This window comes from Portunus trituberculatus, chromosome 15 (assembly GCF_017591435.1).
Source record: "Portunus trituberculatus isolate SZX2019 chromosome 15, ASM1759143v1, whole genome shotgun sequence".
Classification (NCBI taxonomy): Eukaryota; Metazoa; Arthropoda; class Malacostraca; order Decapoda; family Portunidae; genus Portunus; species Portunus trituberculatus.
In genome coordinates, this window is record NC_059269.1 from 1,426,200 (window position 1) to 1,451,863 (window position 25,664).

Consider the following 25,664-nt stretch of genomic DNA (forward strand, 5'->3'; position numbering starts at 1 on the left):
TACTAGCTCAGCTGAGGCTGGACTGATGCGCTGAGCCGCCGACTGTAGTGGCAACATCCCCAAGCGTGACTTGTACCACAAAATTTTGCTTTAATCTTGAAATAAAAAAATGATCAAATCGTAACTTGTATCTCAGAAATCTCACATCTCAGGCAGCTTGTATATCCAGGTGCCACTGTATTTTGACCATGAGGGCCGAAAGAGGGTGAAAGACAAACTGAGAGGTGCCGCTTGCAGGGCCCACCTCTTCCAACCTGAGACACACTGGGGCTACTCTCAGAAAACAGAGGAAATTTTTTTTTCTCTTTCGGGTACACTTTTGGGCATGGTGGAGAGGCTGCTCAGTGTCTCCTGTGCAGGCACTTGATCCCAGGTCAAGTGAGTCATGACCCTCAGGTCGCTGCACAACCTTTCCATCAGTTGCACGACCCTCAAAATTCAAAATTTTTAAATAAAAAAAGTGTGGATATAAGTTCTTTTGATTACTTATCTACTTTTTAAGATTTTATTTATTCCAATTTAGTTCTTGATGATAAATTTTGGTTGTAACTTCTGAAATGGATTATCACCAAACGATTTATGGATTTCCCAGGAAGGAGCAATAAGAGGAATCACAGTTTCACTGTGCTAGGAGAGCAGTGAAACTGCAAAATCCAGAAGTAGTTAATACCAAAGAGGGGAAAATGGAGTCATTACAACGAGAGGTTGGTGTTTTAAGATGTTATGCTCATGATTTAATCTTTGAAATGAACTGCAAAGAAGACAAACTGGTTGTTGAGACCTGTTAAAACATTTTTGAGACCTCACGATATTCCAGTCATGGAATTAAGCCAATAAAGAGGAGTAGAAGGCACGGGACAACTCACTGTGTTTCTTTCTCAGATTGAAAGTTGTTCACCAGGTGCCGCGGAGAGACAACATATAGAGTTCAGATGCATGTTGATGCACCTTTGCCTTTTTTATTCAGATCATCTGGAGTAAAGAATGTATGTTATGAACAGAATCTAAGAAACATTTGACTGCAGAACTCAAGTTAAAGTACTTGTGTGACGATCCAGTACGGTTCATGGCAAAACTAAAATGTAAATTGGCTTTATTAGAAAAACAAACAATGTCAGGAGAAGTATCTAGACTAGACAAGCTTATTAAACACAAATTACTGAGAGGCATGCTAAAAGCCAGTAGAGACCGCCTAAAGTTATAATGGGTGAAAATGTCTCATTAACCTCTTCGTGCCGGATGTTAAAAAAGCCCGCCTGTATGATATATTTAGTGCCCCCACCTTGGGAAACTCGTGCAAGCTTGTCATACTTGTCGTCTTTGTATATTATGCTGCTATTGTTTAGTCACTATATCGCCTTTGAAGGGGAAAGTGGACGTTTCTCTCTTCGAGAGAGAGAGAGAGAGAGAGAGAGAGAGAGAGAGAGAGAGAGAGAGAGAGAGAGAGAGAGAGAGAGAGAGAGAGAGAGAGAGAGAGAGAGAGAATTAGAAAATTTGTTGTTTTTGTATTTGTGTATTTATTTACCTATTTGTATTTACCTAGTTGTAGTTTTACAGGGCCTGGGCTTTATGCTCGTGTGGTCCCGTCTCCATATCTACACTTATCCAATTTTTCTTTAAAACTATGTACACTCTTTGCTGATACCACTTCCTCACTCAAACTGTTCCAAGTCTCAACACATCTTTGCGGGAAACTAAATTTTTTAACATCTCTCAGACATTGTCTCTTCCTTAGTTTCTTACTATGCGATCTTGTGCTTCTAAAGTCATATTCTTCTCTCAGGATCAGTTTCTCATTATCCACTTCATCCATTCCGTTAATCAATTTATAAACTTGTATCAGATCCCCTCTCTCTCTTCTCTGCTCCAAGGTTGGTAGATCCATTGCCTTTAGTCTCTCCTCATATGCCATCCCTTTAAATTCTGGAACCATTCTTGTAGCCATTTTTGTAGTCTCTCTAATTTTCTTATGTGTTTCTTTTTATGGGAGTCCACACAACTCCTGCATATTCCAATCTAGGTCCTATTTTAGTACTTATCAATTTCTTCATTTCCTTGTCCATATAGTGAAATGCTACTCCAATATTCCTTAGCAAATTATACGTCTCTCTGAAAATTCTATCAATATGGCTAACCGGTTGATTATTTTCTTCCATTGTCACTCCCAAGTCCTTTTCCTTTTTTACTTTTTCTAGTTCTACTCCATCTCCCATCTTATAGATTCCCACTGGTCGTCTTTCACTTTTCCCATTTCCATGACATGGCTTTTGTCCACATTGAATTCCATCTCCCATTTTTTGCTCCATTTCCAGATCTTGTTTAAGTCTTCCTGTAGTATTTCACAATCCTCTTTTGTTTAATGACTCTGCACAGTTTCGCATCGTCCGCAAACAGATTTATGTAGCTGTTCACTCCCTCTGGCATGTCATTTATATATACGAGAAAAAGTATTGGTGCCAATACTGACCCCTGTGGCACTCCGCTGTCTACTGTTCTCCACTTGGACTTCATATCTTTAACTATCGTCCTTATTTCTCTCCCCCTTAAGTAATTCTTCATCCATCTCAATGTGCTTCCTTTTAAGCTACCCTTCTCCTCTAACTTCCATAGTAATCTTTCATGTGGCACTTTATCAAAAGCTTTTTTTAGATCTAAATAAATACAGTCAACCCATCCCTCTCTCTCTTGTACTTTATCAACTATTCTAGAGTAGAAACTCAATAAATTTGTCACACATGACCGACCTTTTCTAAAACCAAATTGGCTATTTGATAATATTTTGTTGTCTTCAAGAAACTCGATCCATTGCTTCTTTATTACTTTTTCACACATCTTGCATATTGCACTAGTTAGTGATACCGGCCTGTAATTTAAAGGTTCTTCCTTCCTTCGCTCTTATATATGGGAACCACCTCAGCTCTTTTCCACTCCACTGGCACTGTTCCATTTTCTATTGAGCATTTTATGATGTTGTATATTGGACTTGCTAGTTCTTCCCTACATTCTTTCAGTATTCTGCCTGAGACTTCATCCGGTCCCATTGCCTTTTCCTCATCCAATTCCGTCATCAACTTTTTTATTTCAAGCTTGGTTACTTTAATCTCTTTCATATAGACAGTCTCTCTATTACCCTGTGGTCTTTCAAATTTGTGTGTGTGTGTGTATTCACCTAGTTGTAATTTTACAGGGCCTGGGTATCATACTCGTGTGGCCCCGTCTCCATATCTACACACATCCAACTTTCCTTTAAAACTATGCACACTCCTCGCTGACACCACCTCCTCACTCAAACCATTCCACACCTCCACACATCTTTGTGGGAAACTATATTTCTTCACATCCTTCAAACATATTCCCTTGGCTATCTTTTTACTATGCGATCTTGTAGTTCTATTTAAGTTTTCCTCTCTCAACATCATTTGCTCATTATCCACTTCATCCAGTCCGTTCAACAGTTTATAAACCTGTATTAAATCTCCTCTTTCTCTTCTTTGTTCCAAGGTAAGCAAATTCATTTCTTTTAATCTCTCCTCATAGGTCATTTCTGCCAATTCCGGAACCATTTTTGTTGCCATTCTCTGCAATCTCTCCAACTTCCTTATATGCTTCTTTTTATAAGGGGACCAAACCACTCCAGCATATTCCAATCTTGGTCTAATTACCGTACTAATTAATTTCTTCATCATATCTTTATCCATATAATGGAAGGCTAATCCAATATTTTTATCAAATTATACGTTTCTCCAAACATCTTATCAATATGAGCCTCAAACTGCCCATGGTCTTGTATTATCACTCCCAAATCCTTTTCCTTTTCCACCTTTTTCAACACTACTTCTTCACCCATCTTATATGACCCTCTTGGCCGTCTTCCACTCTTCCCCATCTCCATCACATGACTTTTGCTCAGATTAAATTCCATTTGCCACCTCTTGCTCCACTCCCAAATCTTATCCAGATCTGCCTGTAAAATTTCACAATCTTCTTCACTCTTCACACACCTACACAACTTCGCATCATCCATAAACAAATTAATATAACTGTTTACTCCCTCTGGCATGTCATTAATATATACAAGGAAAAGTATTGGTGCCAGCACTGAGCCTTGTGGGACTCCACTCTCCACCACCAACCAGTCCGACTTTGCATCCCTTATTACCGTTCTCATCTCCCTCCATCTCAAGTAGTTTTCCATCCACTTTAACACTTTTCCTTTCAGTCCTCCATAAATCTCTAATTTCCATAGCAGTCTCATGTGAGGTACCTTGTCAAAAGCTTTCTTTAAATCCAAATATACACAGTCCATCCATCCCTCTCTCTCTTGTATTTTGTCAACCACTCTTGAATAAAAGCTCAGTAGATTTGTTACACATGACCTCCCTTTCCTAAAGCCAAATTGATGATCCGATAATAACTTATGATCCTCCAGGAACCGTATCCAATATTTCTTTATCACCCTCTCACAAATCTTACCGACCACACTTGTTAGAGACACAGGTCTATAGTTAAGAGGCTCTTCCTTACTGCCTCCCTTATAAATGGGCACCACTTCAGCTCTTTTCCACTCTACTGGTACTTCCCTGTTTCTAATGAACACCTTATAATATCATATAATGGATCAATCAATTCTTCTCTACACTCCTTCAATAATTTTCCTGAAACTTCATCTGGTCCCATCGCTTTATCATCTTTAAGTTCCTCCAACATTTTATATAACTCCTTTTAGGTATCTTAATGTCATCCATGTGCACATTTCCTTGTACATTCTGAGGCTTTACAAACATTGTTTCTTTAGTAAATACTTGCTGAAACCTATTATTTAGCAATTCCGCTATATTCTTAGGGTCATCTACTATCCCTTGCTCTCCTTTTAATCTTTCAATGGACTCTCTCTTTTAAGTTTACCATTTATGAACCTGTAAAACAATTTTGGATGTTCCTTACTCTTGTCTACAATATCTTTTTCAAATTTTCTTTCTTCCTCCCTCCTTACCCTCACATACTCATTTCTCGCCACTCTATAATTCTCCTTATTTAGTATATTCCTGCTCTTTTTCCATCTTTTCCAAGCCACATCTCTCTTTTCCTTAGCCTTAACACAAGTTGCATTAAACCAATCCTTTCTTCCTTCCTCTCTCGGTTTATACTTTGGTACAAATTTCATAAACTTGTTATACAGGTTGAATCTTCTTAATCCGGTATTCTTTCATCCGGCAACACCTGTAATCTGGCAAAATTTTTGTTTGCTGGAATTTTTGAATTGGTCGAAGTAATTTGCCGGACCGCCGCTAGGATGCGGCGGTGCTGTGCTGTGTTTTGGAGCCCGGGCATTCTGGGTCAAATTTGGATCAGTACCACGCTGCTGCTCATTGCAAGCACCCCCTCCCCCCGGATATAAACATTTTTTTTCTGTAATATTTGCCCCGAAACATGGCTTCCAAGCGACCAGGAAGTGATAGTGTTGTGTGTGAACCAAAGAAAACTGCAAACATATGACAATATCAGTGCAACAGAAAGTGGACCTATTGAGGAAGCTAGATAAAGGTGTTTCAGTGCGGAACCTATGCCAACAGTACAACATTGGCTCATCAACTATCTATGATATAAAAAAAACTGAAGAATCAACTTTTCAAGTTTTACAGTGAGTGTGAGAGCAAGAAGAACATGGAGGTTCATAGAACACTTAAGGAGGGTAAAAGCAGTGATTTAGACAGTGCTCTCATATAGTGGTTTAAGCTTCAGCGCACTGGTAACGTCCCTGTGTCCGGCGAGATGATAATGGCGCAGGCAAAAATTTTCCATGCTGAACTTAATTTACAACATGATTGTGAATATTCTCCGGGATGGTTACAAAAATTCAAAACGAGACATGGAATTACTCTACATCACATATGTGGTGAGAAATCTAGTGCAAATAAGGACACAGCCACTAAGTTTATGGACGAGTTTGCTCAGTTTATTGCACAAGAGAAACTAACCCCAGAGCAGGTTTACAATGCTGATGAAACTGCTCTGTACTCTTTAAGTGACGAGGATGAGGCGAAAATTCAAGAACGAGTATTGATTGATAAATGCATCCAGATGACCACCAACTTGATGGAAGGATTCGAGCAACACAACATATTTACAGAACAAGAAATAATGACACTCTATCTTTGGAAAGATCGTCTCATCAAAGAAAAACCTAAATTAATGAAACAAATAACAGTGGACAACTGGTTGAAGAGAGCTACTTCAGCCTCAAAACAAGCCACAGCTGAGTACCCTGCAGCCTCTATGACCGCCGCCATGGACGTCTCCGCTTATGCCTCTCAAGATGACCCTGCACCCCCAAACTTCTGGCACCCTGGATGTTTCTCCAGTCAAGAGCATGGATATAACTCCAGTGTAATGTAACTTGGAGTTACAGTATCTGAATGTACCTGTGCTGGGTTTCCAAGCCGTAATACTTCACGTAAGTGTACCATACATATATTTTTATTGTTTCATTTTCTATTTACTGTAGTTACTTTCTTTACTTTTAATTTCTGTTTTGAATTTCATCATTTTCTTAAATCTGTAGTTTTACTGCATATATTGTGCACTCTTTTCATTTTTGTTTTGTTTTGTTTTGTTTTTCCTTGTCTTATTTTATATTTTTTACTTCCAGGTGAACATCATTGTTGCACAGGTACAGGTACAGTTCTGTAACTATTTCATTGTTATGTAATTCAGTAGCATTTACTGGTCATGATGTATTCTAGATTTCTTTCTTTACAGTTTATCTGCTTGTCTAGCTGTAAAAATAAATCCATATTCTTTCAACGTGTTTTTCTATATACTTCTGCATGTATATTTTCATGTACAACTATCATATATCAAAACAATGTTACAGCTACACTTGTATAATGCAGGGTAAGTATATAGAGGGTGTTTTGGGGACCACCTATAGTTTGGAGTTTTCCATGGTCTGGCAAGTCTAAGGTCCGGTGGTTGTCGGATTTGGGAGGTTCAACCTGTAATCGATTCGCTTAACAAAATTTCGCTTAATGAAGTTTTTTTAGGAACGTAACTCCTTCGTTAAGTGGGTGTTGCCTGTGTATATATATATATATATATATATATATATATATATATATATATATATATATATATATATATATATATATATATATATATATATATATATATATATATATATATATATATATATATATATATATATATATATATATATATATATATATATATATATATATATATATATATATATATATATATATATATATATATATATATATATATATATATATATATATATATATATATATATATATATATATATATATATATATATATATATATATATATATATATATATATATATATATATATATATATATATATATATATATATATATATATATATATATATATATATATATATATATATATATATATATATATATATATATATATATATATATATATATATATATATATATATATATATATATATATATATATATATATATATATATATATATATATATATATATATATATATATATATATATATATATATATATATATATATATATATATATATATATATATATATAATTTTTTTTCTGGCCTAGAAGTGAAGTGGTTCAGTTGTTTGTTTACTTTTTTCTGCTCCAAGGCAGAACTTCCAAGTAGCAACTGGCCAAGATGAGCTGCTCTGTTCTTTATAAGTGGACAAAGCTGTTTGAAGAGTTTCTCATAGAGAGCAATAAAGGCCAAAAATAGCAATGAAAAAATAACAACGACTTGCTGGATAAAACTTTGTTAAAGCGAGTTTGGTGTTCGTTAAACGAGCAGATAGTAGTAAAATGAAACCTTCGTTGTTGCGAAATTTCGTTGTGTGAACCTTCGTTAAGCAGGGGTTGCCTGTATATACGAGTGTGTGTGTGTGTATATATTTATTAATTTATTTTTCGAGAGCCGTAAATTGAGTCATCGCGAGCCGCGCAATGAATACCACTGCCCTACACAGTATGTGGCCAGGCATCACAAATAACATCCTTACAGGCATAAATTGACATGGCTTAAAATCAGAAACATTAAGAAGAGAAGACAAAAAGAAAGAAGCAAACAAATGTATCATTGGGAGACAGCTGGACCTTGAATCCTCGCCTCCCCTCTCACGTCTGGCACGCGTGTTATCTCCCTCTCCAAGACACTCGCTTCACTCCATGTCTTACTGCCACCCTTCTCCACCATCTCTCAACATCATAAGACTGCTACTCGTATTACCTTTTCAAACAATGTTTTTTCTCACTACCTTCATCATCACAACTATACATCACACAATTCTCACAATAACACTATTACATAAGATTTTGTTAAGACAGAGGCATAAAGCTGGACCAGACAAGTAATAAATACTTCACTAGCATTATTTCACTTCAACACACCAATAACAACTCAGAGAGTGTCCAGTTCAGTAGTAAAAACAACAGATTGCCATGACGCTGCTGATGACTCCTTCTGAACCGTAATGTAAGAGTGAATAATATTATCTAGAGAATCGGGGTATGATGCATTATCACCTTATCATGCTCCAGGAGGTCACTATTGTATACACAATCATGTGTGAAAATTTCCTGTCAATCAGGTGAATACAAATGACAAAACAAGGACGAAATTAAGAAAAATCTTTAGGAGTGAATATTTCAGTGTTTTATTTTTACACTTCAAAAGTTTTCACAAAATTGGTATAAACTCTGATTAATTTTTGTTTGGTATCATTTCAAAATACAACAAAATGCAGTTTTTAGTTGGAATTAAATTTTTGATGATGCCAATAGAAAAAAAAATTTGAAAAGAAAAAAAAAATTTTGAGAGAAAAAAAAAAATAAAATAAATAAATAAACTTGGCAGGCAGTTCAACTCAGACTTTAGTCTCTGGGGCGGTGAGAGTCTGACTTATTGCGAAATCCGAGTTATTGAGGTTCAACAGTATTGCAATCTTCACTGGATAAGCCTTGAAATTTTCTTTTGTTTTCTTGGCCCTGCAGTCTGCAGCCTGCCTGGCTCATCCATCCCATCCTCAACCACAAGAGACTGTCTGAGGCACATGTTCCTGTAGTGCCTTTTGGCACTCTAAATGATGCCTTGATCCATGGGCCAGATCATGAAGGTAGTGTTGGAGGGGGAGGAACAACATCTTAAGCAACCATCATTACAACACAGTCTGCATGCTGACGGATGAGCTGAGGCATTATCAAGAATTAGGAGTGTCTTCACTTCATAAGGTCTCATTCCATATTTAGCTTGGTGATTCCTTACAGCCAAGACAAAGAGGTGGTGAAACCTTTCTTCAACAATGTCCTAGCTGAACTAGGTTAAAGAAGGCCTATATTACTCCAATGAAAGCCTGGTCATTATGCCCTTGATCATTATGTCCTTGATGGTGTGAGGCTTCTTGCTTTTGCCGACAATCACAGGTCTGAGACAACGTGAACCATCTGCATTTCCACCTGCCAGAAAGGAAAGCTGCTCCTTCATCACTTTGTGCCCAGAAGAACTAGAAATTTCCTAGAAAGGTTTGGGTATTTCTGGGCAGAGCAGGACACAATAGCCCAGTCTTGTCAGTATTGTACACTTGGAATTCCTGTACAGTAATATCTTGAGATATGAGCTACTTGAAATACAAGTTTTTTTTTTGAGATGTAAGCAATAATTTACTCCATTTTTTGTTTTGAGATACAAGCAAAATTTTGAGATATGAGTAGTGGTTCAGGGTGCTGCCACTAATTGGCACATCAGTCAAGCTTCAGCTAAGCTAGTATCTATGTATTTCCAGTGAATATTGTGCATTGTAATTGTTCTTTCATCCTTTTCACACAACTGATTTACCTTTTATAACCTTTAAAGAAAGTGTAGTTCTAATTTATGTTTAATATTTACATGTATGTGGTGCCTGCATCCCTTCCTCCTTCCTACCCTCCTCCGCCATACACTTCCATTAGCTGAAAACATGACTCTTATATAAAAACACTAAATAAACTTTTGCTTTTATTTTATGTTTTGTTATGCATTGATAAAGTATACAAGTGTATGTAACTGAAAAGGCATAACAAACTTCTCCCATCTCCACCTACCTCCCCATGCTCGTTTACCATATGCTTATCACCAAGGAGGGGACTGCAGTGCAGTCTCTATTCTCTCTCTCTTGCCTACTTATAACTTCATTTATTCCATGAATAACGTTTACAGGGTCGTTAGTGAGCTCTTCTGTGATTATTAGACTAGCCGGTCTCCTTTGAGTGGCTATATTTGTACACTCTAGCCGATCGACAGTCCCAAGTGAAATGAGAAGGTGGGGGCAAGATGTGGTGGGGTAACATCCCATGGAATGCATCCCTCCCAGATAAAATGTTTTATAAAACCAGTTTATCTGTCTATACTGTTGAACCTCAATAACTCAGACTCTGATAACTCAGATTTCAAAAAAAGTCTGAGTCTGACCAACACAGGAAAGAAAGTCCAAGTTGAACTGACAGCCTGTTTTTTTTTTTTCAATTTTTTTTTTCACTTTCCTGTATCTCGTTTTCTATTGACATTATCAAGAAATTTAACTCCAACAAAAAAATGTATTTTAATTGTAGTTCTAAATGATACCAAACAAAAGTTGATCAGAATTTATACTAATTTTGTGAACATTTTTTGAAGTGTTAAAAAACACTTTTCGAGATATTCGCCCCAAAAAGATCTTTCATAATTTAATCCTTGTTTTGCTATTTGTATTCATCTGATTGACATAAAATTTTCACACATGATTGTGTATACAATGGTGACTTCCTGGAGGCATGGGGTAAGGCAAGGGTCTCAGAGGAGGAGATCACATTCATGACGGAGGGGAGGTGAGGGTTCAAAGGTCCAGCCGTCAGCCACAGCTGTCTGGCAATGTTACATTTGTTTCTTGTTGTCTTCTCTTCTTGAAGTTTCCGATTCTAACTTTCGTCAATTTATACTTCTAAGGGAATTATTTCTGAAAAGTAGAGAGCTAAATGATACATCTCCCCTCTTGAAGCCTGGCCATATGGTGTGAGTCAGGCTATGATGCAACTGCACGAGACATTTAAAAATGGCTTCCTAGTGGGAAAGGTATTTAATTATCAAAAAAATTAACTATACCATCTAGTAATTTAGGGTCTGAAGGTTTCAGAGGGAGACAATAGTAATCCCAAAATTTTTAATCCCCCTAAAATCACATATGTAAATCCTGCACTGCCCTCCTAAAGTCTGAGTTGAATTGCCTGCCTGTTATTTTATTTTTCTTATTTATTTATTTATTTTTCTTTTTATTTATTTATTTATTTTTTTGCAAGTGGAGGGAGGGGGAATTTGTATAAGTTGGACATTCACATTTATCCAACCAACCTTTCCCCCTATTATTCTGAGTCAGCAAGGATCAACAGTATTATCTTTTGTTATATTTCATTATGCTTTTAGACAATATTTGTCATTTATAGACATCTTTTTCTTGCCTAACAACATGTAAAAAAAATTTAGGTGCTCTTTTTGGGGAGACTGGAATAGATTAATGGCATTTCAATGGGAAAATTTTTTGAGATACAAGCAATTTTGAGATACGAGCTCCGTTACAGATCGAATTAAACTCATATCTCAAGGCATCACTGTAGTCTCTCCTTCTCCCAAGTTGTGGAATTTAGAAATAAAAGGGTCCAAAGCTTTACAATCAGTGCTCAGTATCACTCCCTGTTATTCATACATCTTCTTACCATTCATACATCCCTATCGACTTCCCTTCATTCCTTATACAGTAAGGTCCCGGGTTGCGTCGGTCTCGAGTTACGTCAAACTCGTAGTTACGTCAGTCCACTATAAGGCAATTTAAGATAAAAAATTTGAAAATTTATAAGTCGTAAAGCGCGGGATTTATTGTTATTGTTGGCCGCCAGGCGTCACTAGTGGTTACCCGCCACACCGCCCACCTCACGCCTGAATACAATAACACCCTGCCTCAGTTCCACCACACCATCGTCCCTGGCAAGTGTTATCCTACTTCTGCGTTTACTGACTCAAGTTCTTAGTATCTTGCTCAATGGCACCAAAGAGAAAACTCCTTAGTGACAGCAGTGATGCTAAGAAAACCCGTTACCATGACAACGGGGAGGTTGACGACCTTGAGGGGTCGCGCACCCACCATCACAAAAATAACAACTCCGGAGCCTTCGCCTGGGCCACACGACACTCGCAGCTCACTTGCACCGTCTGCGCCTGTCTGCTGATCCCTATTGCCCTTTCCTATTGCATTTCCTGCTCCGCTGCCCACGCTTCTACTCCCACCGCACTGCACTACGCTCCCAGCTGTCTGCCCTGGGCGTCACAACATTCGACCTGCCCACCCTCCTAGCGGCCTCAGGCGTCCACCCCTTTCAGCAACCTGCAGTCCTTCGCGTTCACGGCCCTAATCAACAACAAAAACAAGCTTGTGTTTCATATTCCTACATAGTTGTAAATAATATAACAATATAACAATATAACCTTTTACTTACCTGAATGACCATAAACAATGATTGGTTGAAAACTCGATAATATGCTTTGAAATGTATGGAAACTCGAGTTATGTACAAAATCAACTTACGTCATGTTTCAAGAACGTAACTCTGACGTAAACCGAGACCTTACTGTATACAAGAAAACATCATCAAAACCATTACCAAATTATTACTGTAATACATTAAATGGAATACTGAAAATAAAGAATAATACCTACTTTAACAGAAAAAATGTTGCCTCTATGTCCAGTTGTTAATATTTTGAGACGCTTTTGCTTGTAGACATCCCATAATATGATATTGTAGTCATCTGAACCCGACAGCAGCAAACTGAAAATAAAATGAAATATTATCTATTTATAAACCCACAATAAAAAATCATCTAACAGCAAATGATGGTTTTGCAAAAACAGATGACCATAACTAAGAACAGGTTACAAATTTGTTTAAAAAGAATTTAAAAAATTCATGAACATTTCATTAAACCATACCTATCTATTACTTCACTCCTTTTTATATAGGGAAATGTTGGGGCATACCATATTACATATCAGTACAAAAATAATTCTGAAAAGTAAGGTTTAAATCTTGAAGGTAAGACTGTGGATAAAAAATATGCACCAGGCAAGGGGTTACCTACAACACACAGCACAATTTTACTTCAGCAAATTACTATTCTGCAGAAGTGTACTTCCTATGAGATACACTGAATGATCTCCACACCTCCAGTTACTTGAGTAATCCCACACTGTTGAGACACTTGTCCTTCCCCCCAGGGATAACTTCTGAAGAGTTATGAACAGTTATTTTTCCTTTAATGCAGGTTGCAAGAAGCCATTTTATCTATTACCAACTCAAGGAGCAAAAACGTCCCACTAAAAGTGGATCTTGCCAGTTAAGAGTGCATGATTTTACCTCGTCAAATCACCCTCTGCCACGTGGAGCATTTCACATGAGATATCGCTGCCGCTCACCAGCTGTCAGTTGCTGGAACGTTCTCGTGCTGTTCGGATGTTTCTTCACTATGTTCAGCGTGTGATTCACCGGATTTGGCAATTCTCCCCCAGATACATTGCTTTATACTCAGGGTGGATCTATGGTATGGGTTGGGCCTGCCATAAGGCATTGGTATGGGATGGGCCTGCCAATTTGCCAAATTGCTACAATTTCTGGGCTTTTACAGGCTTTCGGCTTGTTTTGGTGCAGGTCGGCAGCCATGTCTGGTTTGGAGCACCGCGCAGCCCTTCCACCTGAGGTTCCTTGTTATAGCATTAGTAGGAGGAGTACCACCAGATGTATTTACCTAATTGTAACATACGGAAAAGAGCTATGCTCGTGTTGTCCCGTCTCCATATCTATTAATGTCCAGCTTTTCTTAAAATCATGAATATTCCTTGCGTTGACCACTTCCACGTCTAAACTATTCCATGCTTCCACCCTTCTATGAGGAAGCTATATTTTTCACATCTCTCCTATAAGTGGCCATTTTAGTTTTTCCCATGCCCTCTCGACATTCTTCCATTCCACATACACAGATCTTCCCTATCCATTTTTCCATGCCAATCATCACTCTGTATATTGCTATCAGGTCTCCCCTTTCTCTTCTGTTTTCCAGGGTTGGAAGTTGCATTCTTTTCAGTCTGTCTTCATAAGTCAAATCTCTTAAGTCAGGCACCATTTTCGTTGCAGCCCTCTGTACTTTCTCTAGTTTCCTTATGTGTTTCTTTAAGTTCGGAGCCCACTGTATTGTTGCATATTCAAGCCTCGGTCTTATCATTGCAGTAATTATTTTCTTCATCATTTCTTCATCTAGATATCTGACGCCACTCTTATGTTCCTCAATAAGTTCAATACTTCTCCAATTATTTTGTTTATATGTCTCTCTGGCGATAGGTCATTGGTAATTGTCACCCCAAGGTCTTTTCTTCATGACTGGTTTTATGTCTTCATTTCCTATCTTGTACATACTCCTGATTCTTCTTTCACTCTTGCCAAACTCTATTTTCTTGCATTTTGTCGTGTTGAACTCCATTTGCCATGTACAGCTCCATTTCCATATTCTGTCCAAGTCTTCCTGGAGTAGTTCGCAATCTTTGTCACATCTCACTTTTCGTAACAATTTTGCATCGTCTGCAAATAGGCTCACATAACTGGACACCCCATCCACCATGTCATTTATGTAGACTGCGAACATTACTGGTGCCAACACTGATCCCTGTGGAACTCCACTCTCCACCAATCCCCATTCTGATGGTCTGTCCTTAATTATTGTTCTCATTTCTCTTCCTACCAAAAGTCTTCCATCCATTTTAGTAAACTGCCATGCACTCCTCCTACCATTTCAAGTTTCCAGATCAGTCTCTGGTGTGGTACCTTATCAAAGGCCTTTTTTAAATCCAGATATATTCCATCAGCCCAACCATCTCTTTCCTGTATTACATCTATCACCCTCGAATAGTAACATATCAGGTTTGTCGTGCATGAACGCCCTTTCCTAAAACCAAATTGACACTCACAAAGTATGTCATTTTCTCCAAGAAGTCTGTCCATCTAGTCTTCACCACCCTCTCACACATCTTAGCTACCACACTTGTAAGTGACACTGGTCTATAGTTCAATGGGTCTCTCTTGTTACCTGATTTATAGATTGGGACAATGTTAGCTCTTTTCCAGTCTTGGGGCACTACACCTTCCCTTAATGAGGCATCAATTACTTCACAAACTTTTTCTGCCAATTGCTCCTGCATTCTCTTAAAATCCATCCTGATACCCCATCAGGTCCCACAGCTTTTCTCACTTCTAAACTCCCCATCATGTTCTTGATCTCCTCCACCGTTACTTGAAACTCCTTCATAATCCCTTTCTGTTCCATTACCAGTGGTTTGTCAAAAGCAGTCTCCTTTGTGAATACCTTCCGAAAGCATCCATTCATAGCCTCTGCCATTTCCTGGGATCTTCACTGTATACTCCATTTACTTCTAAACTTTCAATACTTTCTCTATTTTTGATGTTGTTGTTCACATGTCTGTAAAAAAGCCTTGGTTGGTCTTTACATTTATCAATTATATCCTTTTCTTGTTTCTTTCTTTCTTCTCTTCTAATCAACACATATTCATTTCTTGCTCTTTTGTAACTTTCCACTGCTTAATCCGTCTTTTCCTTCTCCACCTCTTCCATGCATCCTCTTTTCTTGTTCTAGCCTTTTCACATCTATCGTTAAACCAGTCCTGCTTTCCAACTTCTCTATGTTGTCTTATTGGTACAAATTTTTTCTCACCTTCTTTGTATATTTTTATAAATTCCTTCCACTTTTCATTTGCTCCCTTAGCACTCTTGAATTTCATCAATTTGTCTCTTGAAAGAATTTCTTTAGGTTTCCAAAATCTGTCTTGGCATAATTCCATCTTCCCACTTTATATTCTTCATTTCTTCTAGATTTCTCTTCGTCTATCACCTTGAACTCCAAAACTGCATGATCACTCTTTGCTAAAGGGCACTCCACCCTCATCTCCTCAATGACCATTGGCTCTGTACTAAAGACCAAGTCCAGTCTTGACGATGCTCCCTCTCCTCCAAACCTAGTATCTTCTTTGACCCACTGAGTTAACACATTTTCCATTGCCAGTGTCAATAGTGTATTTCCCCATGTTGTCTCTGATCCTTCCATTGACCAGTCCTCCCAACACACCTCTTTACAATTAAAATCTCCCATCATTATAGTTCGTTCACAGCCACCCAACATTTCTTCCAGACATGTTCCTGTATCACTTATCATTTCTTCATATTCCTGTACTGACCATGCATTTGTCTTAGGTGGTACGTACACCACTATGTAGTGCCTCTTTTTCCTTCATTAGTTTCTGCTCTGATCTTTAGCACTTCTGCCTTTCCCATACCTTTTTCACTTGATCCACCTTTATATCTTTTTAACCAGCAACATCACTCCTCCTCCCATCTTACCTACTCTATTTCTTTTCCAAACGTTATATTTCCTTCTCCAACCTTCATCAGGTCTTCTCCCTCTCTCAGTTTTGTTTCAGTAAGACCCACAATATCTGGGTTCTTGTCCCTCAAGTAATCGTTGAGTTCTAAAATCCCGATATCACTCCATTTATGTTGGAATACATTACATTTCGCTCATATGTAAGTTTCTTTAGTCCTTTCTTGCTGTACTTTTCTGGGTTATGAACCACTTCCTCAGTCTCATATCCAAGATTCTCCAGAAAAACTCTTTCTTCTCTTCTTCTGTCCTCTCTTCATTTCAACTCATTTAACATTTCTCTTTGAGATCTCTTCTCAACCAAATCTTGTGTGTGTGTTTACCTAATTTAATTTATTTTTGTGACTTTTTGATTCTAATTGTAACATACGGAAAAGAGCTATGCTCATGTTGTCCCGTCTCCATATCTACTAATGTCCAGCTTTTCTTAAAATCATGAATATTCCTTGCGTTGACCACTTCCACGTCTAAACTATTCCATGCTTCCACCCTTCTATGAGGAAGCTATATTTTTCACATCTCTCCTATAAGTGGCCATTTTAGTTTTTCCATGCCCTCTCGACATTCTTTCATTCCACATACACAGATCTTCCCTATCCATTTTTCCATGCCAATCATCACTCTGTATATTGCTATCAGGTCTCCCCTTTCTCTTCTGTTTTCCAGGGTCGGAAGTTGCATTCTTTTCAGTCTGTCTTCATAAGTCAAATCTCTTAAGTCAGGCACCATTTTGTTGCAGCCCTCTGTACTTTCTCTAGTTTCCTTATGTGTTTCTTTAAGTTCGAGCCCACTGTATTGTTGCATATTCAAGCCTCGGTCTTATCATTGCAGTAATTATTTTCTTCATCATTTCTTCATCTAAATATCTGACGCCACTCTTATGTTCCTCAATAAGTTCAATACTTCTCCAATTATTTTGTTTATATGTCTCTCTGGCGATAGGTCATTGGTAATTGTCACCCCAAGGTCTTTTCTTCATGACTGGTTTTATGTCTTCATTTCCTATCTTGTACATACTCCTGATTCTTCTTTCCTCTTGCCAAACTCTATTTTCTTGCATTTTGTCGTGTTGAACTCCATTTGCCATGTACAGCTCCATTTCCATATTCTGTCCAAGTCTTCCTGGAGTAGTTCGCAATCTTTGTCACATCTCACTTTTCTTAACAATTTTGCATCGTCTGCAAATAGGCTCACATAACTGGACACCCCATCCACCATGTCATTTATGTAGACCGAAACATTACTGGTGCCAACACTGATCCCTGTGGAACTCCACTCTCCACCAAGCCCCATTCTGATGGTCTGTCCTTAATTATTGTTCTCATTTCTCTTCCTACCAAAAGTCTTCCATCCATTTTAGTAAACTGCCATGCACTCCTCCTACCATTTCAAGTTTCCAGATCAGTCTCCGGTGTGGTACCTTATCAAAGGCCTTTTTTAAATCCAGATATATTCCATCAGCCCAACCATCTCTTTCCTGTATTACATCTATCACCCTCGAATAGTAACATATCAGGTTTGTCGTGCATGAACGCCCTTTTCTAAAACCAAATTGACACTCACAAAGTATGTCATTTTCTCCAAGAAGTCTGTCCATCTATTCTTCACCACCCTCTCACACATCTTAGCTACCACACTTGTAAGTGACACTGGTCTATAGTTCAATGGGTCTCTCTTGTTACCTGATTTATAAATTGGGACAATGTTAGCTCTTTTCCAGTCTTGGGGCACTACACCTTCCCTTAATGAGGCATCAATTACTTCACAAACTTTTTCTGCCAGTTGCTCCTGCATTCTCTTAAAATCCATCCTGATACCCCATCAGGTCCCACAGCTTTTCTCACTTCTAAACTCCCCATCATATTCTTGATCTCCTCCACAGTTACTTGAAACTCCTTCATAATCCCTTTCTGTTCCATTACCAGTGGTTTGTCAAAAGCAGTCTCCTTTGTGAATACCTTCCAAAGCATCCATTCATAGCCTCTGCCATTTCCTGGGATCTTCACTGCATACTCCATTTACTTCTAAACTTTCAATACTTTCTCTATTTTTGATGTTGTTGTTCACATGTCTGTAAAAAGCCTTGGTTGGTCTTTACATTTATCAATTATATCCTTTTCTTGTTTCTTTCTTTCTTCTCTTCTAATCAACACATATTCATTTCTTGCTCTTTTGTAACTTTCCACTGCTTAATCCGTCTTTTCCTTCTCCACCTCTTCCATGCATCCTCTTTTCTTGTTCTAGCCTTTTCACATCTATCGTTAAACCAGTCCTGCTTTCCAACTTCTCTATGTTGTCTTATTGGTACAAATTTTTCTCACCTTCTTTGTATATTTTATAAATTCCTTCCACTTTTCATTTGCTCCTTAGCACTCTTGAATTTCATCAATTTGTCTCTTGAAAGAATTTCTTTAGGTTTCCAAAATCTATCTTGGCATAATTCCATCTTCCCACTTTATATTCTTCATTTCTTCTAGATTTCTCTTCATCTATCACCTTGAACTCCAAAACTGCATGATCACTCTTTGCTAAAGGGCACTCCACCCTCATCTCCTCAATGACCATTGGCTCTGTACTAAAGACCAAGTCCAGTCTTGACGATGCTCCCTCTCCTCCAAACCTAGTATCTTCTTTGACCCACTGTGTGTGTGTGTGTGTGTGTGTGTGTGTGTGTGTGTGTGTGTGTGTGTGTGTGTGTGTGTGTGTGTGTGTGTGTGTTTTACCTAGTTGTAGTTTTACAGGGCCTGGGCTTTATGTCTGTGGTCCCGTCTCCATATCTACACTTATCCAATTTTTCTTTAAAACTATGTACACTCTTTGCTGATACCACTTCCTCACTCAAACTGTTCCAAGTCTCAACACATCTTTGCGGGAAACTAAATTTTTTAACATCTCTCAGACATCGTCCCTTCCATAGTTTCTTACTATGTGATCTTGTGCTTCTAAAGTCATAATCTTCTCTCAGGATCAGTTTCTCATTATCCACTTCATCCATTCCGTTAATCAATTTATAAACTTATATCAGATCCCTCTCTCTTCTCTGCTCCAAGGTTGGTAGATCCATTGCCTTTAGTCTCTCCTCATATGCCATCCTTTAAATTTTGGAACCATTCTTGTAGCCATTTTTGTAGTCTCTAATTTTCTATGTGTTTCTTTTTGTAGAGTCCACACAACTCCTGCATATTCCAATCTAGGTCTTATTTTAGTACTTATCAATTTCTTCATCATTTCCTTGTCCATATAGTGAAATGCTACTCCAATATTCCTTAGCAAATTATAGTCTCTCTGAAAATTCTATCAATATGGCTAACTTGATTATTTTCTTCCATTGTCACTCCCAAGTCCTTTTCCTTTTTACTTTTTCTAGTTCTCTCATCTCCCATCTTATAGATTCCCACTGGTCGTCTTTCACTTTTCCCATTTCCATGACATGGCTTTTCTCCACATTGAATTCCATCTCCATTTTATGCTCCATTTCCAGATCTTGTTTAAGTCTTCCTGTAGTATTTCACAATCCTCTTTTGTTTAATGACTCTGCACAGTTTCGCATCGTCCATAAACAGATTTATATAGCTGTTGTGTGTGTGTGTGTGTGTGTGTGTGTGTGTGTGTGTGTGTGTGTGTGTGTGTGTGTGTGTGTGTGTATTTACCTAGTTGTATTTACCTAGTTGTAGTTTTACAGGGCCTGGGCTTTATGCTCGTGTGGCCTCTCCTATCTACACTTATCCAATCTTACTTTAAAAGTGTGCACACTCTTTGCAGACACTACTTCTTCATCTAAACTGTTCCACGTCTCAATACATCTCTGCGAAACTATATTTTTAATATCTCTCAGACATCTTCCTTTCTCAGCTTTTTACTATGCGATCTTGTGCTTGGATGTCATATTCTTCTCTCAAGATCAGTTTCTCATTATCCACTTGGTCCATTCCGTTGATCAATTTATAGACTTGTATCAGGTCTCCTCTCTCCCTTCTTTGTTCAAAGGTTGGTAGATCCATAGCCTTTAGTCTCTCCTCATATGTCATCCCTTCAAGTTCTGGGACTATTCTTGTAGCCATTTTTTGTAGCCTCTCCAATTTTCTCATGTGTTTCTTTTTATGAGGGGTCCACACTACTCCTGCATATTCCAATCTTGATCTTATTATAGTATTTATCAATTTCTTCATCATTTCTTTGTCCATGTAGTGAAATGCTACTCCAATATTCCTCAGCAAATTATATGTTTCTCTAAAAATTCTATCAATATGGCTTACTGGTTGATTGTTTTCTTCCATCGTCACTCCTAAGTCCTTTTCCTTTTTTACTTTCTCCAGTTCTACACCATCTCCCATCTTATAGATTCCCACAGGTCGTCTTTCACTCTTTCCCATTTCCATGACATGGCTTTTGTTCACATTGAATTCCATTTCCCACTTCTTTCTCCATTCCCAGATCTTATTTAGGTCTTCTTGCAGTATTTCACAATCCTCTTTTTGCTTTATAACTCTGCACAGTTTCGTATCATCCATAAACAATAGCTGTTCACTCCTTCTGGCATGTCGTTAATATAAATGAGGAAAAGTATTGGTGCCAATACTGACCCCTGTGGCACTCGGCTTTCTACTGCTTTCCACTTGGACTTCATATCTTTAACTACTGTCCTTATTTCTCTCCCCCTCAAATAATTTTCTATCCATCTCAATGTGCTTCCTTTTAAGCCACCCTTCTCCTCTAACTTCCACAGTAATCTTGCGTGTGGCACTTTGTCAAACGCCTTTTTTAAATCCAAGTAGATGCAGTCAACTCATCCCTCTCTCTCTTGTACTCAATCAACTATTCTAGAATAGAAACTCAATAAATTAGTTACACAAGACCGTCCTTTTCTAAAACCAAATTGGCTATTTGATATTAATTTGTTGTCTTCAAGGAACTCGATCCATTGTTTCTTTATTATTCTTTCACACATCTTGCATATTACACTAGTTAGTGATACCGGTCTGTAATTTAAAGGTTCTTCTTTCATTCCACTCTTATATATGGGAACCACCTCAGCTCTTTTCCATTCTACTGTGTGTGTGTGTGTGTGTGTATTTACCTAGTTGTATTTACCTAGTTGTAGTTTTACAGGGCCTGGGCTTTATGCTCGTGTGGCCCCGTCTCCATATCTACACTTATCCAATCTTACTTTAAAAGTGTGCACACTCGTTGCAGACACTACTTCTTCATCTAAACTGTTCCACGTCTCAATACATCTCTGCGGAAACTATATTTTTAATATCTCTCAGACATCTTCCTTTCTCAGCTTTTTACTATGCGATCTTGTGCTTGGTGTCATATTCTTCTCTCAGGATCAGTTTCTCATTATCCACTTGGTCCATTCCGTTGATCAATTTATAAACTTGTATCAGGTCTCCTCTCTCCTTCTTTGTTCCAAGGTTGGTAGATCCATAGCCTTTAGTCTCTCCTCATATGTCATCCCTTCAAGTTCTAGGACCATTCTTGTAGCCATTTTTTGTAGCCTCTCCAATTTCCTTATGTGTTTCTTTTTATGAGGGGTCCACACTACTCCTGCATATTCCAATCTGGGTCTTATTATAGTATTTATCAATTTCTTCATCATTTCTTTGTCCATGTAGTGAAATGCTACTCCAATATTCCTTAGCAAATTATATGTTTCTCTAAAATTCTATCAATATGGCTTACTGGTTGATTGTTTTCTTCCATCGTCACTCCTAAGTCCTTTTCCTTTTTGACTTTCTCCAGTTCTACTCCATCTCCCATCTTATAGATTCCCACAGGTCGTCTTTCACTCTTTCCCATTTCCATGACATGGCTTTTGTTCACATTGAATTCCATTTCCACTTCTTACTCCATTCCCAGATCTTATTTAGGTCTTCTTGCAGTATTTCACAATCCTCCTTTTGCTTTATAACTCTGCACAGTTTCGTATCATCTGCAAACAAATTTATGTAGCTGTTCACTCCTTCTGGCATGTCGTTAATATAAATGAGGAAAAGTATTGGTGCCAATACTGACCCTGTGGCACTCCGCTTTCTACTGCTCTCCACTTGGACTTCATATCTTTAACTACCGTCCTTATTTCTCTCCCCTCAAATAATTTTCTATCCATCTCAATGTGCTTCCTTTTAAGCCACCCTTCTCCTCTAACTTCCACAGTAATCTTGCATGTGGCACTTTGTCAAACGCCTTTTTAAATCCAAATAGATGCAGTCAACCCATCCTCTCTCTCTTGTACTCTATCAACTATTCTAGAATAGAAACTCAATAAATTAGTTACACAAGACCGTCCTTTTCTAAAACCAAATTGGCTATTTGATATTAATTTGTTGTCTTCAAGGAACTCGATCCATTGTTTCTTTATTATTCTTTCACACATCTTGCATATTACACTAGTTAGTGATACCGGTCTGTAATTTAAAGGTTCTTCTTTCCTTCCACTCTTATATATGGGAACCACCTCAGCTCTTTTCCATTCTACTGGCACTGTTCCATTTTCTATTGAGCATTTTATGATGTTGTATATAGGACTTGCTAGTTCTTCCCTACATTCTTTCAGTATTCTGCCTGAGACTTCATCCGGTCCCATTGCCTTCTCTTCATCCAGTTCCTTCATTAACTCTTTTATTTCAAGCTTGGTTACTTTAATCTCTTTCATATAGATTGTCTCTCTATTACCCTGTGGCCTCTCAAATTTGGATTCTTTAGTAAAGACCTCCTGGAATTTTTATTTAATAGTTCTGCCATACTTTTGGGTCTTCCACCATCCCGTTCTCTCCTTTTAACCTTTCTATTGTTTCTTTTTGCCTAATTTTTCCATTTATGAATCTATAGAACAATTTTGGTTGCTCCTTACATTTTTCGACAATATCTTTTCAAGTTCTTTTCCTCTTCCTTCCTCACCTTAACATATTCATTTCTCGCTGCCTTGAAGTTTTCCTTGTTTGTTGGATTCTATTTCTCCTCCACCTTTTCCATGCTCCATCTCTTTTCTCCTTTGCCCTAGCACACCTTGCATTAAACCAATCTTTCTTTCCTTCTTCTTTTGGTCTATATTTTGGGACATATTCCTGACTCCTGTTTTGTATATTTCCAAAAATAAGTTATATTTGTCTTGCATTGTCTCTGAGTTTTCCATCTCCTCCCAGTCTACGTTTTAAAATAGTTCTTGAGATTCTCAATATCAGCCTTTCTGTAATTTAATCGGTCTCCTTTGTATGAATCGTCTCTATCTTCCTTTCCTTCTTCTATATCTATTTCTAATATTGCATGGTCACTCTTTCCCAATGGGCACTTATATCTTATATCATCATTCATTTGTATACCCTTGTAAAAACTAGGTCCAATCTCTTGCTCGTCGTTTCCTCTGAATCTTGTGCATTCCTTTACTCTCTGGTCCATCATATTGTCTATCATTAGGTTCAGAATCTTTCTCCCCAGGCTTCTTCCCCATACCACTTTCATAATTTTCCCAGTCCACTTCTTTACAGTTGAAATCTCCTACTAATATCACTTTTCTCCTTTCTTTAACGATTCTCATTAGACTCCTTATTGTGTCATCTATCATGTCTTTATATTCTTGATTGGTCCATGAATTTGTTTTGGTGGCACATATGTTACAATGATTGTTAACTCTTTTTATTAATATGCATCTTAATATACAATACTTCTGCTTTTCCTTCCCACATTCCACTTGGTTGATCACTATCTCCTTCCTTAACATTATCATGACTCCTCCTCCTCCTTTACCCACTCTGTCTCTTCTCCATACATTATACCTATTATCCAAATCTATTTTGATTGCCTCATTTAGTTTTGTTTCAGCCAGGCATACAATATCTGGATTTTCTTTCCTTATGTAATCTCTTAATTCTAATTTACTTGATAAAACCCGTCTATGTTCGTATACATCATTTTAGTCTTTTGCCTTTATCATTTTAGTTAAACTTGTTCCACTTTTTTCTCTTCCTTCTCGTTTATATACCATTTCCTTATCCTGTCTCCTAGAATTCTCCAAAAAATGCCTTCTTCTCCTCTTCTGACCTTTCATTATTCTTTTCCCTTACTGCTGCTGCCAGTTCATTGTATCTCTTCCTTTCTTCCTCATTTCTATTTTTCTTTATATAGATATCCTTGCAGCCTTCTGTTTCTCTAAGTTTTGTTGTTCTATATAATATTTCTTCTGTTGCTGCTTGTGATTTTAGTAGTATTTTAATTGGTCTCGTTTTCCTTCTTGATATGGTCCCATTCTGTTTATTTCTTCTACTTCCTCTTCCAAGTTCTGCCTATCTTCGTCATTAGATTCTTCAGTAGGTCTTTGACTGATTTCATTTCTTCTTTTCTCTTTTTGGTCTATATTTTATATTTTTTCTTTTATTCCAAATACGACTACACTCTTCTTTTTTCTGCAATTTCTCTAACTAGATTTTCTTTTGTCTTGAGGACTCCTATCATTTTGTTTGTCATATTTTCTTCTTTTTCTTTAAGTTGTTCTTGAATCACCTCCTGAAAATCAGCCTTATCTTTCTTATCTTGGACTCTCCATGCTTGTACTTCTTTTTTAATCACGTTCTGTACTCTTTCCTCTTCCTTGTTTACTAGATCTTTCAGCTTCTCCTTTTCTTTCTCGGCTTTACCGAGTCCTTCTTCCATCTGCTTCTTGTAGTTAGCTACTTCCTTTTTTAGTTCTTCGTTTTCCGCTCTTAGCCTAGCTTCATTTTCTTCCACTTTTCTTATCCTTTCTCTCAGTCTTATAAACTCCATTTCCTGTTCTTTATTCTCTTTCATTTCCATCTTCTCCTTTATCAGTTTATCTAGTTTACATTCAATATTGACACTCTCTTAAGTAGTGAAGTTGTCGTCGTATCGAACCCTTGAATCGTTCTCCCTCACCGACATAGTCATCATCAGCCCTTCTCTATTCTCATGTCTGCATTTGGATGGAATATCTTTTCACTCATTATTCCTTAATAATTGATTTCATGAAAATGAGTCCACACTACCTGCCCAGGCCACTGTAAATACTATACAACAGGTGTAGTGAAGATCAGCTGATCGTCAGAACTGCGCCAGTCGTCCGCCTCAACCGTGTCTCTGTGTGTGTGTGTGTGTGT

General features: G+C 37.6%; 1 protein-coding gene across 4 annotated transcripts in view; it reads right to left on the reverse strand.

Annotated features, from left to right (window-relative positions):
• LOC123504010 (WD and tetratricopeptide repeats protein 1-like) overlaps positions 1-25,664 on the reverse strand; it is a 436,213-nt gene that overhangs the window by 226,763 nt on the left and 183,786 nt on the right. For all 4 annotated transcript variants that reach the window (XM_045254212.1, XM_045254209.1, XM_045254210.1 and 1 more), the window contains exon 4: positions 12,770-12,881. In XM_045254212.1, the coding sequence (XP_045110147.1) occupies positions 12,770-12,881 (112 nt within the window). The remainder of the gene's footprint in view (positions 1-12,769; positions 12,882-25,664) is intronic.